At 29.8% G+C, this 17644-nt stretch overlaps 1 protein-coding gene across 1 annotated transcript in view; it reads left to right on the forward strand.

Annotated features, from left to right (window-relative positions):
- The window catches only part of LOC136975465 (B-cell receptor-associated protein 31-like), a 36090-nt gene that overhangs the window by 8158 nt on the left and 10288 nt on the right, over positions 1 to 17644 (forward strand). The window contains exons 3-6 of the mRNA XM_067270528.1: positions 4576 to 4676; positions 7060 to 7207; positions 10479 to 10605; positions 16747 to 16855. Coding sequence (XP_067126629.1) covers positions 4576 to 4676; positions 7060 to 7207; positions 10479 to 10605; positions 16747 to 16855 — 485 coding nt within the window. The remainder of the gene's footprint in view (positions 1 to 4575; positions 4677 to 7059; positions 7208 to 10478; positions 10606 to 16746; positions 16856 to 17644) is intronic.

Here is a 17644-nt window from a genome sequence, read left to right on the forward strand (position 1 = left end):
ACCACAGAAATAACAGTCTATTGGCTTGAATAAAGACAATGATAAATTATTAAAAAATTTTCCACACAAAGTTAGAACTGATCAAAACGCCAACCTTTTGTTTGAGGATTTGGTGTCTTTTAACAACAAAAACGATGGTTACAATTGCTCATTATACTTAGTAATTTCTTTGAATTCTGATTTCCAAATAATCATCTGTTTTCACGTAGGAATGAATTAAAATTTATATTGGGTTCCCGTGTAATTTTGGAATTCAATTCAAAAGCTTTGCTTTTCCTATTGTTATTTGTCTTTACTCCTGACAATACACAAGAACGATTCAAACGACCCAGATAAACTACTTTTGTTTTTAAACACCAGGTGAGGATCCAGTAAAAAATGCAAATACACAGTTTACAAAAATTATACAAAAACGAAAAGAATCCTTCGCTTCCACGTATAGGACGACCTAGGTTTTTGAAGCAGTAAAAAATGGATAAAAACCTTGTCTAATATGCGAGTAAATACGGTAATTAATCAAAAAATTTAAATGTTTAAGCTGTGTTGTTCCAACTCTAACCTAATACCAATGTGATTATTATTAATGTTTTCTATACGTTCACAACAACTAACTTTACACCAAATAATAATTAAATTATCTACATTCCATAAAATCTGTTTCATGTCATTGGCATACTTTTTCATGATTAGACCTATCCAGGATACTACAATTTCTGCCAACTTGCAAATGAAAAGATATTCAAATGATACAAAGAAAGGCATGAAAGTATATCTTATTGGCTACAGGAATGTACCAGTACATTCACTTCATAATATTAGTACAGCTATACATTTCTCCTAATGGTGAACCAGTTTTTTTTTATCCCATCAATGAAAAATTCCAATGTCTTTCCTTGATCCATGACCTCACTGCATCCTACATTTCATCATCTGTGATGAATACCATTAAGGGCCTTCGTTAAACTTGGTAAGAAATGAAAATTGCAGGTGCTAAATCCAGTGAGTACAGAGAATGCAGAATGAGTTTGAACTTCAATTTTACAAGAGTCTCATTGATAGTGCACAATGTATGTGACCAAGCATTATCATGTTGCAAGATTATCAGTTCAGTGGATTTTCAAACACAACACACATCATCTCAAGTGTTTTAAGGTCTCTCTGTACCATGGAGAATTCGTGGTTGTCCCAGCTTCCAGGTACTCCATTGTGTACACTTGGTTGACAATCCAGATTACTGTCAAGAGAATTGTTTTTACAGAGGGTTGGTTGCATTCTGAATTTCTTGGGTTGCAGCAGTTTTCAATGCCAGTATTCTATGCCTTTTTCTTGTGTCATAATGATGCATGATAAACAGCTCAAAGCCTGATACAGTGATACTCAACCAAATGATCACCTTAATTAATCGGGCTATAAATTAGCTATTATTAACAATTAGAACCATCTGAAATTACTTAATATCTAAATTATTTAATAAATTATTAAAAATTATAATTATTAATTTAGATAAGAGATGGTTCCTGATGTCTACCTCTAGTACCAAATTACTTAATATCTAATCGTTAATAATACCAAATTTATAGCTCAATTAATTAAGGCAGTCACTTGGTTGAGTGTCATAATGATGCACCAAACTTTCTTCTCCCATCACATCTTTGAAGAGAGACATCTCTTTCTTCACAATAACATTTCAGAAGTTGTTTGCAACATTCTTTTTATTGTCATTTGTTCTCTTCTGTGAGTTTGCATGGCATCCACTGCAAACAAATTTTATAGTAATAAATTGCTTGGAAATGCTTTGTTGTGCGATGTGACAGTCACTCTGAATAAATTCATCTACAGTAGAGAGTCGAAAATCGGCACCCTGGTAATCGGAATCGCCCGATAATCGGCACGATTTTCAGTCGGACTGTGTCGTGCTGAATCAAACGTTTTTGATACTAAATTTACTTCTAAAGTATAATTTTCATGTTTTTATATTCTTCAATATATTTATTTTGTTTGTACAAAATAAAGAAATAATTTTTAACGATACGATAGCCTCGATTATTATTATAAAAATTTTCGTTAGGCTTAAAATCGACAAAAATTCAACGCGAAGCGACACGCAACGGAGAAAAATTTGAACATCGGACAGGTTAATATATTTTTTCATACATAGACCGTAATCGGAACAAATCCCTAATCTGAACAACCCCAGTCCCCAATTGATGCCAATTTTCGACTCTCTACTGTATTAGCTTTTGATGCTTTTCATCAGTCACAGAAACTGGTCGACCACTGCAAGGTTTATTCTCAATATTCACTTTACCAACTTCCAATGCATGAAATTCCATTATCCACTTATTCACAGCACTTCAATCAACAGTTTTATCACCATAAATAGTTTGTAAACAACAATGAATGTCACTAGGATTTACTTTTTCAGCTGTTAAAAATTTAATCACTGTGCATTGTTTTAAACACATTGACAGTGGGCATACTCAATTTCATGGTGATGGCTACTGACAAAGGACAAGTAAACAGAATTCAACAAATCTTGGCATTTGTAAAAAATTAAAACAATGGAATTAGTATATTTATATAAGGTAAAAAGGTTGTATATTTAAAAAAGTTAAAAATTAAGTTGAAAGTAAATTAAACCTCCTTGGAAAAAGTAAAATATTGAGATAGCTATTTTCTTGTGATTGCTTTTTTTGAGAAGTTTAAAGCTTTTTAACTTATACCTTTTTTAAATATACAACGTTTTTATCTTATGAAAATTTTGGTGTGTTTGTACTGAATGTAGCTACCAGATGGCAGCATGCACTGCTTTGTATGTTATTTTCTTCTTGTGTTATGTGCAATTCAAGAGCGTTGCCAGCCAATGGGCCAGGGGGGGGCAAGATGATGTAAATTGATAAGAGGATATGAATTGTATGTAGGTAAAATGAAAAAGATTCATAAAGTTTTAATCATTTACTATGTACCAGAAAAGAAATATCTTAATTAAAACATTTTTTCTTTAAACTTACAAGAAGCCTAAGAAGATTATTTTAATTAAAACTTAGCATTTAAATAACTTTTTTGAATTTCTATGGGGGCAGCTGCCCCCAGCAATGCCCTTGGTGCAATTGTGCATTACTTTTCTACCAACTCTCTTAAATTTAAAACAGTGCTGTTCCATTTGTTCTGTAGGATAAAGATAACCGAAAACATGGTTGAAAATGATCTATAATTTCTATTCCTATAGTCATCTTTTTTGGTGTTAAAAAGTTACATCAACATTGGTAAGAAATCTCTGAATCTTTCTTAGTAACAACTTATTTCAAACTTTTATCATAAATCAAATTTCTGCATATTTTAAGATTTCTCTTTTAACACTAAACTAAAAACCGTCCACACTTTTCCAGTGCTGTTTTATTTAGAAGACAAATGTTTTTGGCTGTTTCCATCACTTCTATAACTTTAGTGTCTTTACATCTGCTCTTCTTGGATTAGCATTGTTCCTATTTTTTTTTTTTTTTTCTTCAAATCTATTTTAGTTCTAAGCATTTTCTTTATTGCCTCATATAAATATTTCACCATGATCTTTTCTCAAATAAGATCATACAAACTCCTTTTTTATCTAGCTCCTTTACTTTCTATCATTCTGTAAACAGTAGAATTACAATTCCTTTTCTAAATAATCTGTTTATTTTTTTGTAATTTCCTGTACAACTTTCACACACATTCTTTCAGATTTGAAGACATCAGTTATTGATATGGAGAAACAGTCTGTGTTTGTTGTTTGTTTATGTAAATGTAATTGCCATTGACACTTTATTTTCACAGAACTGTGTGCCACATTCATTTGGAGTTTTGAGTGCTGTATTATAAGAAATATGTTGTGCATTTACTATATATGTATTGATAATCTCTTCACCAAAGCAGACGATATTTTTATACTTCTCAAGCATTGATATCAACTGTGACAATAAATTTCAATCTAAAAACAATAAATCAAGAATGATTCACATATGAATTATAAGTTTGTTGGATTTAGTAGCAAAATAGTAATTATAAATATTGTCAGCAAAGTAAATGAAAATTTCTATAATCCAATTGTAATAATAGAGAGGTTGTGGCCAAAGTTTTCATCTCTAAAACATTAATGTCAAACGTTGAGTGCTGCCATCTTGTAAGCCTAGAAGTGTGACAATGGCATTTGGAACATCAAGTATGATTCCAATGACGTTCCAAATGCCATCGTCAAACTTCTAGGCTTACAAGATGGCGGCACTCAATGTTTGACATTGACGTTTTAGAGATAAAATTTCAGCCGCAACCTCGCTAATATGATAAATAATCTCATTGAAAGAATTGCTAGTTTTTAATGAAGGTGTAAAATTATCTGATAAAACAACTTTTCCAGGGGAAAAAGAATTCTCGTGGAATTATGTTTAAATTTGTTACAATGCTGATTTACAAAAATTTGGGTTTTTTAAAATATATTTTTAGTAATTTTAATTTTTTTATTATATTTGTTAGATATTTTAAAGGCAAATGATTATAAATTAATAACATAAAATTTTTAATAAATTTTATAATAATTTCCAGATGGCAGAAATTTTTCAAATCCAGATTTTTCAAGAGTTTGGGAAATCAAGCAAATTTATATTTCACTGTATTCTTTGTGATTTTGGTGTTATTTTTTCTTGGTGAGTATTTTTATTATAAATCTTTAAGTAGGAGAATTTTTCACAATTTTATTTCATTTTTAAAGATATAAATGTGTTGTGTTTATATTGAAGCTAATGTAATATGATGCAGCTAATCATGATTTGTATGCTTTCTCCCTAATATTATCTATTATGTAGAAATGTTATTCTGGTAATTATGGTTAACTGTAAATAAATTTAAACTAAAGTATGATTGTTTTAATGTTTACGTAAACATATATTACGGTTGAAAAGTACAACTTTATTAAATACCCAGATTTAGAGTTTAGAAAACTTCTGCTTTTTATTTCATATCATATTTATGCTATATGTAAGTTAAAACAACCTAAAATTTAAAAAAATTAAAAAACAAAAGATATTTTAAGCATATTTAGAATTTTTTCATTGATACATTCCTTTCAATATATTTGAAAGTTTAATTCTATACATCTTTGAAGATGGTGATACTTTAAAAATATCCAGCAAAATAAAAGAATGTTATATTCTACTGTAACACACATAAGGGCATGTTGTTATGGGTTGGTCAAAATCAGCACTATATTTTGCAAAGTACTGAAAAAAAAAACACTATTATTACAAAAACTTTCACAGTATCAGAAGCATGTCTTTATTTTTAATAATGGTTATCACAGAGATGTCACTGAAGAATTACTGTATCAGTTCATTTACTTTTAATTTACATTGACACAACAATACAATGCTCTTATAAGCAAAGCAGGACATGTTTCAAAAATCACAAAAAGTAATTTTCACATAAGAGCTATATTTTTATTTTTTATTATTTTTTTTTTTGTTTACAGTTCTTTTCAACTCAAGTTTCTTTAAGATTTCCTTGTTAAGAAGTTCTAGAGTTTGTCACACTTCTAGAATATGAATTTTGTAATGAATATTCTTCATTAAAACCTTTCTGTTAGAATAAGGATTGTTCTGATTTAATTTTTACAATCTTATATATAACTAGGGGGCTTTTGCCTACTTGTTCAAAAGTTACATGATGATCTATCAGTTCTATGTGCTTCTATTTTTTTTTATAACGGGGAAAGGTCATGAGTTTTAAACTAAGTGTTTTATACATATAGAGTACATTAACCCAGCCAAAAACGTAGTTCTAAAAAATACTAATTCAGATATAAATTCAAATTATAGCTTACACCCAACAAATTTATTTGTCAATAGTTTCAATGAGTTGATAGCTCTTCTATTTAAAAAGAATAAGAATTCCATTAATAAAGTAAACACTGAATGATTCATGGCTTAACTTTACTTTTAACCATCAAATTGTTTATATGAATGCAAAACTGTTTTTTGGAATTAAATAAAAGCACTCTTCATTTATCAAAAGAAATTTGGACTAATTTTAAATTTAAATTGTAGAAACTAGGAAAAATATTTATTTCCTTTGAATATAACATTCAAAAGGTATATTTGCAAACAGTAGCATCGTCATATTATAGTCAGAAATATTGTTATCTATTATCAGTTAAATATTATCAGAATTAGCACAAATTAAATTACACTTATAAAATTTTACTTATTGTAAGAAAAGTTTGTTATAGTTATCCTTAAGATAAATAATGCAAAAAGTGAGCTTAAAATATGTCGCTTTCAAGTTGTGACCCATAATGTGCAATGATTATCAATCTTAAATAGCAATCATTTGTTATTTTTCCATAGTACAGTAGTATAAAGTGCTGATGTTTCTTACTTTTTAATTACAAGTTTGTTGTTATTAAAGATAGTACTACAAAAATAGCAGACAAATAACACTGAATCAAATTATTATTTCAGCAACCCAATACGGCTGTTTTTTCCAAACTTATCACAACTTCTGTAAGTTATAACTCTGCATGAATTACTATTAATAATAATTATTATTATACTTAATAAATTCTCAAATTATATATTATATATATTACATATAGTTTTCATATGCCCTTTTAACATCAGTCATTAAATCCAGAATTTCTGCCAGTTCAGCTAATACAGCCTGCAAACATATTTGCAGGCTGATACATCACTTATAAATGGTAGAAAGAGACTTACTTTTGGTATATGTGAAATATACAAAATATTTGTTGTTTGCATACCTATGACTTGTGTGCAATTTGGCCTGCCAATTGAAAAGTTTGAGCACCATTGCTGTACTGAATTACATTATAAAATGCTATGATAAATAGTAATGTGTATATGTGGTTTTATTCTAATAATTTTAAATATTATCAATTTATAGTATTTTTTATTTGTGAGTTCTTATAAAACATTTTTCAATTAAAATTAATTTTTTAAAGTTCTATCTTAATCCATAAGGTGTCAATAGAAACAGACTTTAACATACATGAGTAATTACAATATCTTATTTTAGATTCTATTAGAGAAACCCATAAATATGGAGAAGGGAGACATCAAGAACAAGAACATGGCCATTTAGATGCTGAATTACAACAGAGCATGAGGCTCTTCAGAGCTCAGCGTAACTTTTATATTGCTGGTTTTGCATTATTTTTATCATTGTAAGTTAAAAAATTTTATTTTTGTATAAAATTGGTTTACCAACATCCATTTGGGTAGTTAACAATTTAGGATTACTTTTGGGTATTAAAATTTTGACAAACTGTTGAAATATTTTCAGATTTGTAAAATTTCACAAGCATATACTTTTTAGTATTCTCCTTTGTAACAAATGACTCCATAGATCAATCCAAAAAATGGAAAATGCTAATAAATTTTTAAGAAGTTGCACTTTTTTCAATGACATAAAAGTTCAAAGAACAAAATATATTAATATATCTTAATTAATTAATGTAAATTAAAGGAGAAAACTAAAAATGAACAGAATTAAAGCACAGCAAAAAGTAATTGAGATTGAAGATGATAAAAATAAGATGACCAGTAACTGGTCATGTGCTGATGAAAGTCCTCTAAAAATTTTCTGTTGCTGGGAACATGGAATTGAGTCACATCATTATCACTAACTGGTTTCCAGTGTAGTTCACAGACAATACATAAAATTTTGAAATGACAAATTTGTAGCATATTGCATAAGAATGTAGAATACAGACTAAGTTTTAAGGATGGACTATTGATGTGGGAATAGGGTGTGTGTTTGTGTGTGTACATGCATACATCATTAGAAACTAAAATATTTAATGTACAGCATAAAATTTATACAGAGGAAATTTCTTGGTAATTTAAAAAATTTGAAAAGTTTTATATTAGTCTTAATTGTCTATTCCTAAGGATTTACCATTAGGTTGTCAGTACTTAATGAATTAAAAACTCATGAAACATGATTAACTTGATAGTTAATCAAGTTAAACATGTTCAAATTTAAACATTAAGATAATTCCTTAAACATTTTATTAATAGTAGTATTAATGTAGCCCAAAATAATCTGGCAATCATTTAGCTTTAAACACATTCTATGACTTATTTAGTGCAGATTTTTTTCCTCTAGTATGCACACATTCTACTGTGCAAGATTACAGAAATAGTGTATAATCAATACAACCCTTGTTTTACAATTCAACCTAATGGAAAGTGACCTTGCTAGTGTCATATCTGGACTTCTTTACTTTTTTGGAACCATCATTGATTAGTTTGTTAGCTGATCAAAAACAATTAAACCACAACTGCTAATAAAACTTAAAAAACAAATTTGCTAACCAACTTTTAAAGAAAAATTTTAAAAAGTTGGTTAACAACAAATCCAAAAATTTATTAACAAACAATTACAAAGAAACAGGAGCTTCTAGTCAAGTTTATTAAAAGAACAAAAAAGAATTCTTATTAAATTTTCTATGGTAGCTGTATTCTATGTTGATCTAGTAATAGTCTCTCTAATCCGAAAAATTTGACGGTAGACTGCCTCACAGCTTAACAGGTTCAAACTCCTTTATTGCCTTTTTACAAATGCATTTCGGGTCAGTATAAATATATCAAATGGAATACAGATCGACTAACAATGGTATAACCTAATAAAGGGCGCAACATGCAAGTAGTTTATATTAATGGAATCATATTGTCGTGGATGGGAGAAAACTGTACCAAAGGGATTATTTCAAATGCGTATGACATATGTAGTGATTTTTAAAGAATTGTGTAAAGTTTAAGAACGTTTTTATGGAAGGCCTGCACGTATGTATGTATGTATAATTGATTGTTTAAAACTTTTGAAATTTACATTAAAAATAGGCTAAAACGTTAATTAGATGTTATACTTTTGTAATTATTTATGTAGTATTGCTGTAGTGCACTGTTGCAAGGAAAAAAACCGTATTTTTTAAGGCAGTATGAACAAAACCTGAAAGTACTGTATAGGTGTAAAAGGAGTGTATGAAGAATTTAAGGTAATGGAAAAACAGTTTTTTAAAGTGTTTCATGTTTTTTCTCCTCGCGTTAGTTTTTGTTACATATACAAATTTTGTTTTATAGCACTGAAGAGAGATCAGAGAAAATAATACTGACCCGAAATGCATTTGTAAAAAGGCAATAAAGGAGTTTGAACCTGTTAAGCTGTGAGGCAGTTTACCGTCAATTTTTTTGGACTAAAGAGACTATTACTAAATCAACAAAAAAGAACTTTTAATATTTAGTTAACATAAAAATAAACTAGGAACAGTTTTTTCTCCAAACATGAACTAAAAATTGAGTTGAAGTGTTAGCAAGTCAATAATATTTCAGAAGGGCTGTCTACTTGCCACTAACACAGCAGTGATGTCACTACTGGCATAAAAAAAGAATTAAAAAATTGTGCACACTCATACTAGTGACTTTGTATCGCAAAAATAAAATTATGGATCTCCAACTTTTTATATTTTTAATTTCATCATCTCATATTATGTAAAATGACAAAGTTTAATCAAAATCGATCAATTAAATTTTGAGAATAAACTCAATTTTATAAACCAGAAAAGGCTTCACTAATGTTCCACTTCAATAAGTGGATTTAAAATTATTATATGAGAAACTTGCTTTGGTTTCTTGTGTAACTGATACAAAGAAACAGGTAACCTTACAATGTTGCATTCATCACTCAATTCACAATTATGAAAATGTCACCTCAATCACTGATTACAAACTTAATTTTACCTTAATTTGTTTGTTTATAGTTGAGTAACATCATAATAGTTCATCTGTACTCATTCCTTTTTTCCTCATATAAGATTTGATATTTAACAAGTTTTTAACAATTATAAGCTTTAATTTTTGTCATTTTTCTATAAATTGTTTAATTCTTCTGTCATCAAACAAGACTTCAAGTAGAGAAAACAAACTGAATGCATTATGCAAAATTCTCTCAATCAAACGATAAACTCTATGATGGCATCTTGCCAAGTAGATTTCCAGGAAGGTAAATTTTAACTTAATTTTGGCAGGCACTGTCTTTTCCCTGAACTAAATAAAATGTTCTCGAAGTAAAAAAACAAAAGAAAGAAATGTGAAAAATAAAAATATGGTCGGAATATGACCATATATTTATTTTTCACATTTCTTTCTTTTGTATCCTTACAGATGTTTTCACCATGTCTTTGAAACATTTAAGTTGGGGAGGAGAAGCAGTTCAAAATAAATTACAATAAATTTTTCAACTTTCTCCTGTATTAATAAAACATAACCCTATGAAATCTACCTAAATGGAAAATTCTGGCCAGTACTGTTACATTTTATTTTAAACAGACTATTATATATGATTGAATTTGTGAATATTATGGTTAATAATCACAAATTTAGTCTTATAATTACATTTTATGATTTTTATTATATTGATATGTATGTCTTTAGGGTTATCAGACGTCTTGTTATCTTGATTTCTGCTCAGGCTACACTTATAGCTAGATGTGATGCTTCAATGAAACAGGCACAAAGTGCAACAGATGCTGCTGAAAAATTAATGAAAGAAAAAGAAGAGGTAAGAGAATATAAAGTATCTGCAAACAATTTTATTTTCAATTCTTGCATATAAAAAATCCTTGAATTCAAATTTCTGAAATAATTTGTAATGAATAGTTTTTATTTTCTTTCTTTGATTGTAAGATACTGTTGATTTAATAATGAAATTGAATTTAAAAATTTTTATTAACTACAGTAGTATACAATAATATATAGTAACCGTATAATTAATTTTAATGTTTTACTAAAACACTAAATAAATACAAAAAAACTTATTCTACAGTGTTATTTCTGTGCTCTTTTGTAAATTTAATGTTTTCATTTTAGTGCTGCATCATAATTAACTTTTTATGAAGATATTTTAAATCATAACCCAAAATTTACTTATTTTATGCACATGGTATTATCAATGCATATTTCTGAAATGAAAATAGCATGTATAGATAAGACAAACTTTTCTTGTCTCCTGATAATGATATACAAAAGAGTAAGATGTTATTGACTATAAGATAAATTCTGATTTCAGATATGTTAAAATATGAAATATTTTATTGATTCTAAGATGCACATATTACAGTAGACTCTTGATAATTTGAAGTGAAAGGGATAGCAAATTTTTGAATTTAATGAGATTTCAAGTTATGGAAATTATCATTATCTTAACATTATTTACCATGTAATTAAGATGATAATGTGAGCCCACAGGTTTTCAGGGTGTAAATTCGAGAGTTTAAAGGGGTTCATGACCCGCAAGTTTGATCGGAAATTGATCGGATGTTGATTACACATTTGATCCAATCAGAAAGAGAAAACAAAAATCCAAGTCATCGCAAGTCAGCAAATTAGTCATCAAATGTTGAATGATAGGCTGGCTCAGTGCCAACAACGATTGTCTAAAAACCCGATCAACTCTGGAAAGAGCGCGATCATCCAGGAAGGTCTGAATCCAGTGTCTCCAGTCCCGGACATAAGACTGATTCCAGCTTTCATAGTCCAGGAGGTCATCGCATACTGTCATCGGACCACATATTAAGGTATATCGACGTAACCTTTGTAAACTCTCTCCCACTGGAAGTTAGGCACGTGACCACTTTATTGGTTAGATCGCGGTTAGCAATAGAGATATTTTATCTGCATTTTAGCAGTAGTTATCTTTATATCTTTTTTGTATGTTCGCTTTTGTTATCTAATAAACCTTTATTGTTAGTTGTTAAACCTGTCTCCTGTCAAAGTAAGGACGCCCGTCAACTTACTGACGCATCTTCCCACTCACTTTTTGCCCTTCTAGCCATCCAATGACAATGAAGTCGGGTTTTACCAGCCCGTGCAGCATAAGTGGTCAGCGAGGTTTTCCCCCCTGACCCTCTGCTTATCTCACAATAGCTATTCCACAGAAAATCAGATTTAAATATGCCTATATTTTTTATTATTTCTTAGGTACTTATTTATACAAAAATAACAAAGTACTCTTATACTAGTGAAAGAAATCTGTTGTTTGGGTTTGATGTCAACAGTCCATTGCTTTTCCTCAATAATGTCTTTGATATATTTGATTGCCTTGAAATGATTGTTTCATGTGTAACATGGCTTTTAGAAAGTTCCTTTGAAATTTTTAATGGCATATTCAGTCTTTAAGATTTGATTGATCAATTTATATTTAAGAGTAAAGTCATTGGTTTAGATGTGAAACATTTTTAGATTTTTTTTTTGTACTTGTGTTGTAGCTTCAAGAATGCTAACAAAACAAGTAATATTTTATATATCATCAATATATATAAACATTTAAATACATAATTAAATGTTGTTTTTGTTCATGTTTATTTCAAGTTAGTCTTAGTGTAATCTATTTCCTTGAAAAGACAACAGAAAGCAAATAAAATAAATTTACTAGATCTATAAATTTCAAGTTTGCAAAATCTGTCCTCAAAACATTTGAATTAGATGAACAAAGTGCACTGAGTTAATACAAATTAGATTGAATGAAAATTAAATTATGAATTAGAATATCTTGCTATATCTGCATATAACAAGATATTCTAACAACTTAACAAAATTTGACTTACTGTTAGCTCAATCACAACTGTGTACATAAGAAATGAACTAATAACTGAAACTATGATTAACCTTTAACTCTTAGCACCATACTTGCACTTCCAGCAAACACATTTATTAACACATTAATATGATATTTTGCATCTTTACAAGCCATAATGAGAAAATTTGATAGTTAATATTTTATTATAATATAAATAAAAGAGTTGTTATATAACAGTCTGTAGCATGAAGATTAAAAAAAAAATATATGAATGACGACTAGCCGTCGTATGGCCTCAAACCGGAGACTTAAATAAGACCACGGGCTATTTAATATTTAATATTATTTACTTTATATGTAACAAAAGAGAATAATTAAACTAGTTTTCGATGTTTTTTCCTTTTTTTAACTATTCAATATTAAAAAAACACTATCAGATATAAAATAGCTTTTTATTTAAAAAAAAACCTTATGACTGCTGGCCATTGAACCACTTCATGAGCCCCTATGACAGCCAACGATTGAAACCAACTTCATAGATGTCCGCAAGAGGCCACCACTAGTTGTAAAAGAATGTCTTATGAAGCCAGGATAATTTAACCTTGAGTGAAACTACATTGGTTATACGACGACAGGCCGTCGGATGGCTCTGTGCAGCCCTAATTAGTACGTCGGCTGGCGTGTCGGATGGCAGTTAACATGTTAACATTCCAATTCCTACCATCATCAAATTGAAACTAGAGTGTGAAATCTAACGCAGGCTTATGAAATATCCTGAAAATGTGTGTGTTATTAATGTGTTTGCAGTAAGCGCAAAGATGGTGCTGAGAGTTAAAGGTTAACTGTACAGTCATTAAGAAAAAGAAATGCACCTAGACAGATTTGTCTGATTACTGTAAAGCTTAATATACGGTTATATTTCAGATAGATAGGTATGTAAACAATTACTGTTGTGGTTTAATTGCATTCCAGGAAGGGCCACCAAAATGCCTAAAATTGTCCATGGTATTCTATTTAATAAAAAGGCTAGCAGAGGCTCATTATGTTTAGAATTTTTAGTCACCAGAAATACCTGTAGGGCATAATCAAAGACAGTAGGCACTGCTGATGGATTTTGAAGAAAAGATCTTATCTTTGGGTGGAGGGAAGCAGTATGATTGTTTTGATAATTTATCCACCATCTGGGCTGGTCTGAACTGACTGAGGTGGTGTTGGGACAGTGGAATATATGAGGTGCACATACACAACAGGCAGGTTGCCCTAGACAGGCCATCAAGAGAGATCACAAGACAAGCATGAACAGCTGCAATGGCTTCTGTGTCCATTAACCAGAAACAAGTGATAATCTCACTGCTGAGCCCTATCTCTTCTTGTACCATTAACAGATGACAAGCAGAGGAAAATTGTGCATGTGCAATTCCTATATGTCCTACTATTAACATCCCAATATTGTCAACATATTTTTCAGTGATTTCATGACAAGCATGAACTGCTTTGGACTGATAGTATCATCTTTAGTAATGAATCTCAAGTTTTGATTTAGAACAGCCAATTATCATGATCAGTAGTAGTCAAGAATAAAGGCCTACTGGTGAGTCGTTCGATCTGATCTTTACTGTAAAGATTGAATTGAAGCAATTGCCAGTGGGCCCAGACCAGCACATCAGCAATGGGAAATTCACACAATGCCCACTGCTGGTGTGCTGATCTGGAGAGCTATCCAATATGACAGCCAGTTAGTAGTGGTGTATAGATATTGATGGCAGAATTGCAAAGAGCCATTTTCCATCAAGATACTGCTGCTCATTTGCATACCACTAGGGTTTCTCAGGAATGTCTTCATCACATTGTCATACTTTCTTGGTCTGCTTAGTCTTCATATTTGTCATCAATTCAGCATTTGTTAAATCAGATGGCATGTCAGCTTTGACTATGCGTTGTGTAATGGATCTGAACCAACAATTGCAACATCTGTGGACAAATCTGTCATAGTGTAGCAAATGGTGCTTGTATTCCTCCATGCTCAACTATATTGCTGTATGTATCTAGGCAAGAGAAAATAGCACAAGATACTAAAGGTACAGAGGGATATTTTAACTGTTTTACATTTAGAGGCAGACGAGCAGCCTATAAAGAAAGGTCGACTCTGCTGTGAAATTGTTAATTCCTCAAATGTGTGTTTGAAAGGACTGGATTGGGATGAAGACACATTTGTATGTATTGTCTTAGAAGAATCTTTTTAAAGAATCTTTTGTAATAATTAATTCATATTTTTACCATTTGTACTAAATGTTCCTTTACATTGTACCATTGTTCCACAGGAAGTTGTCCCTTTGCTTTGATATTGCAATCACTTATTGCCATTTTTATTGCATTTGCATTTAATAAAATTTCATTCAGTTCCAATGCACTGTGAAGGAAGCGTAACTTTTTGTCACTTAGTATATTTTAAAAATTATAAATATACACATATGATAATTTACAGATTTGGATAACTTTCAGATGAAATTCTTAAATATAATCAATCTTAAACTTACAAGTTTGTTTTTATCCAAAATAATATGTATATCTATAAATTTTCATTTTATAAATATTTGATGTAAAATAATATATATTAGCAAAACCAATTATGTTGATTTAGAAGTAGAATTCATTTTTTCTTGATAAATTCAAAAGTCTTATGTAGCCGTTCTCTAGTGAATATCATTATTTTAAGTAATTGAAATAAAGTGTTAACTATTTAAGATGAAGTTATTTGGGATACTATTTAAATATGGTTGAAAACAGACACATTTTCTTATAATATATCAATCTGTATTGACTTTTCTAATTATTCTTCTCCTCTTCTAGATCTACTGTGTTTATGGATTCTTTGGCATCTTGTCTATTTATTATCATCAACATTCTGATGTTTCCTGGTGTAAAATTTTGCTATATCATCAAATACATCCTTCTAACTTTGAACAGCCTTCCCATCCGAAGATTTCAATTTTCCAGATTTGGAACTTTCTCAGTTGAGGATTCAATAGTAAGAAACAGATAAGATGCCAAAGAATTTATAAATTCAATAGATCTAGAAGAAGACTGGAATCAAGGAGAAGAAAAATTTGAAAAGTCAAGAGAGTTTATTTTGTTTTATGTTGAGGAAAAAGAGAAGTAAAAAGAGACGAATATCAATATGTACTGTATATATATGAAGGAATAAGCATTGAAAATGTCATACACAGAATCAGAACCAAAGTTTTATCTGTGGCACATGATTTATATTCTGCCAATGATACAAGTCTAAGAGCACTCCAACAAACTGGAAGTGCCACTATTATATCTCTCTCACTTCAAATATTTAATAGACAATTTCAAGTACTTACAGCACATATTGATTTAAACGTTTGTCTTAATCTGCATATATTGATAGCAATTATATATTTATTAAATACTTCCCTAATTAGTTTTGTATTTATAGTTCGAGAAAAAATAGATTGCTATTATGGATGATGATAATGGTGGTGCATACTGTTATGTTATGGTGTGGTTCTACTATACCTTTTAAAATTTGTTTTCTTAATTTTTTAATTAAAATGTTTACATATTTAGAAAAAATGTATATAAATCTGTTTTGCATCATTAATGTAAAATGATTATTTCATTAACACACACTGGTTCCTAAATATCTTTAAGTATTTAACCGTAAAAAAAAAACAAATACAGTTCACATTGCAACATAAAAGGAATTTAATAGACTTATACATCATTACATATATATTAGCACTGTGATTGTTGTGCCATATATCTGCTAGTATTCATAGAAAAACCTTTTCATAAATAATGAATATAAAATAGTATATTTCAGTTGGAAAGGAGTTTACAGTGAAGAAACCCAACTGGAATTTAATTTCATGTGCATGTCTGCATGTACACACATATGAACACATTGTTGCTCATACATACACAAAATAACATATATTAAAGTTACTTTTTATTATATTTCAATCTATTATTTGATATTCTTCACTTTTTATTAATTTATAAATTTTATTCTCTATTATTTGAAATTTTCATTCTAAATAGTTTATCAGTAACAGAAAATTTACAGTTTTAACATTTTGTTTTTAAATATAATTTTAGAGAGAGAAAGAAGCTGGAGATAGAGCTGAAAATGAAGGAAATGTAAAGAGAGAGAAACAAGAATTGGAAATTCAGACATTAAAAGAAGAACTGAAAAAAACTAAAGATGGTAAGATTTATTCTGTAATATTTGATTAAAATGTTTGTATAATAATAAATTTAATGGACTGCCACAATTAGTCAGTTGTTTTTCAAATCATAAAATTTTAATTTCTCAGATTTCTCAGTCTATGTTGTCGTCTTATATAGAAATTATAAATATAACATTGATATGAAATAAAGATTAACTCTAAGCTGAATAGATTTTAATAGTTTCTTTTTCTAAATTTTATCTATAGATCATTCTATAATGGGATTTAATAATAATAATAATAATAACAATAACAACAACAATTTTCCTGTGGTCACCACCTGGTCATGGTGGGAGAGTCCAGTAATTTTACTGATCTGTAGAGCAATGCAGGCTGGAGCACAAGCTCCTGGTAGGGACACCCATACCAGTAAGGTCTTTGGGGAGAAATGAAGTTAAGAGAGTTATCATCTACATTCTGTGGAAACATTTACCATGGTGGTAACCAGGTCTAAGTGTGATATCGGCTCAGATGCCACAGTTAATAGGGTCCATCTTTTTGGGTAAGGTAGGGGCTCACGTTCAAGAAATAGGCCACAGTCTCCCTTGGTTACTGGCGGCAAAAGCAGCACCAGCCCATGTCTACTGCAATGCCCTTGACAGTTGTGAGGAACTAACCTAGCCTTGGTGTTTCTGTGGTAATGCATCCACAGACCACAAAGGCTGGAAAACCATGCCAACAGATGAAATGGACAATGGAAATGAATGAGTTTATCATACATACTATACCATCACAAGACTTGAAACAAACATGAGAGCATACAAACT

Source organism: Centruroides vittatus, unplaced genomic scaffold, assembly GCF_030686945.1.
Source record: "Centruroides vittatus isolate TY-2023 unplaced genomic scaffold, ASM3068694v2 contig_1089, whole genome shotgun sequence".
NCBI classification, from domain to species: domain Eukaryota; kingdom Metazoa; phylum Arthropoda; class Arachnida; order Scorpiones; family Buthidae; genus Centruroides; species Centruroides vittatus.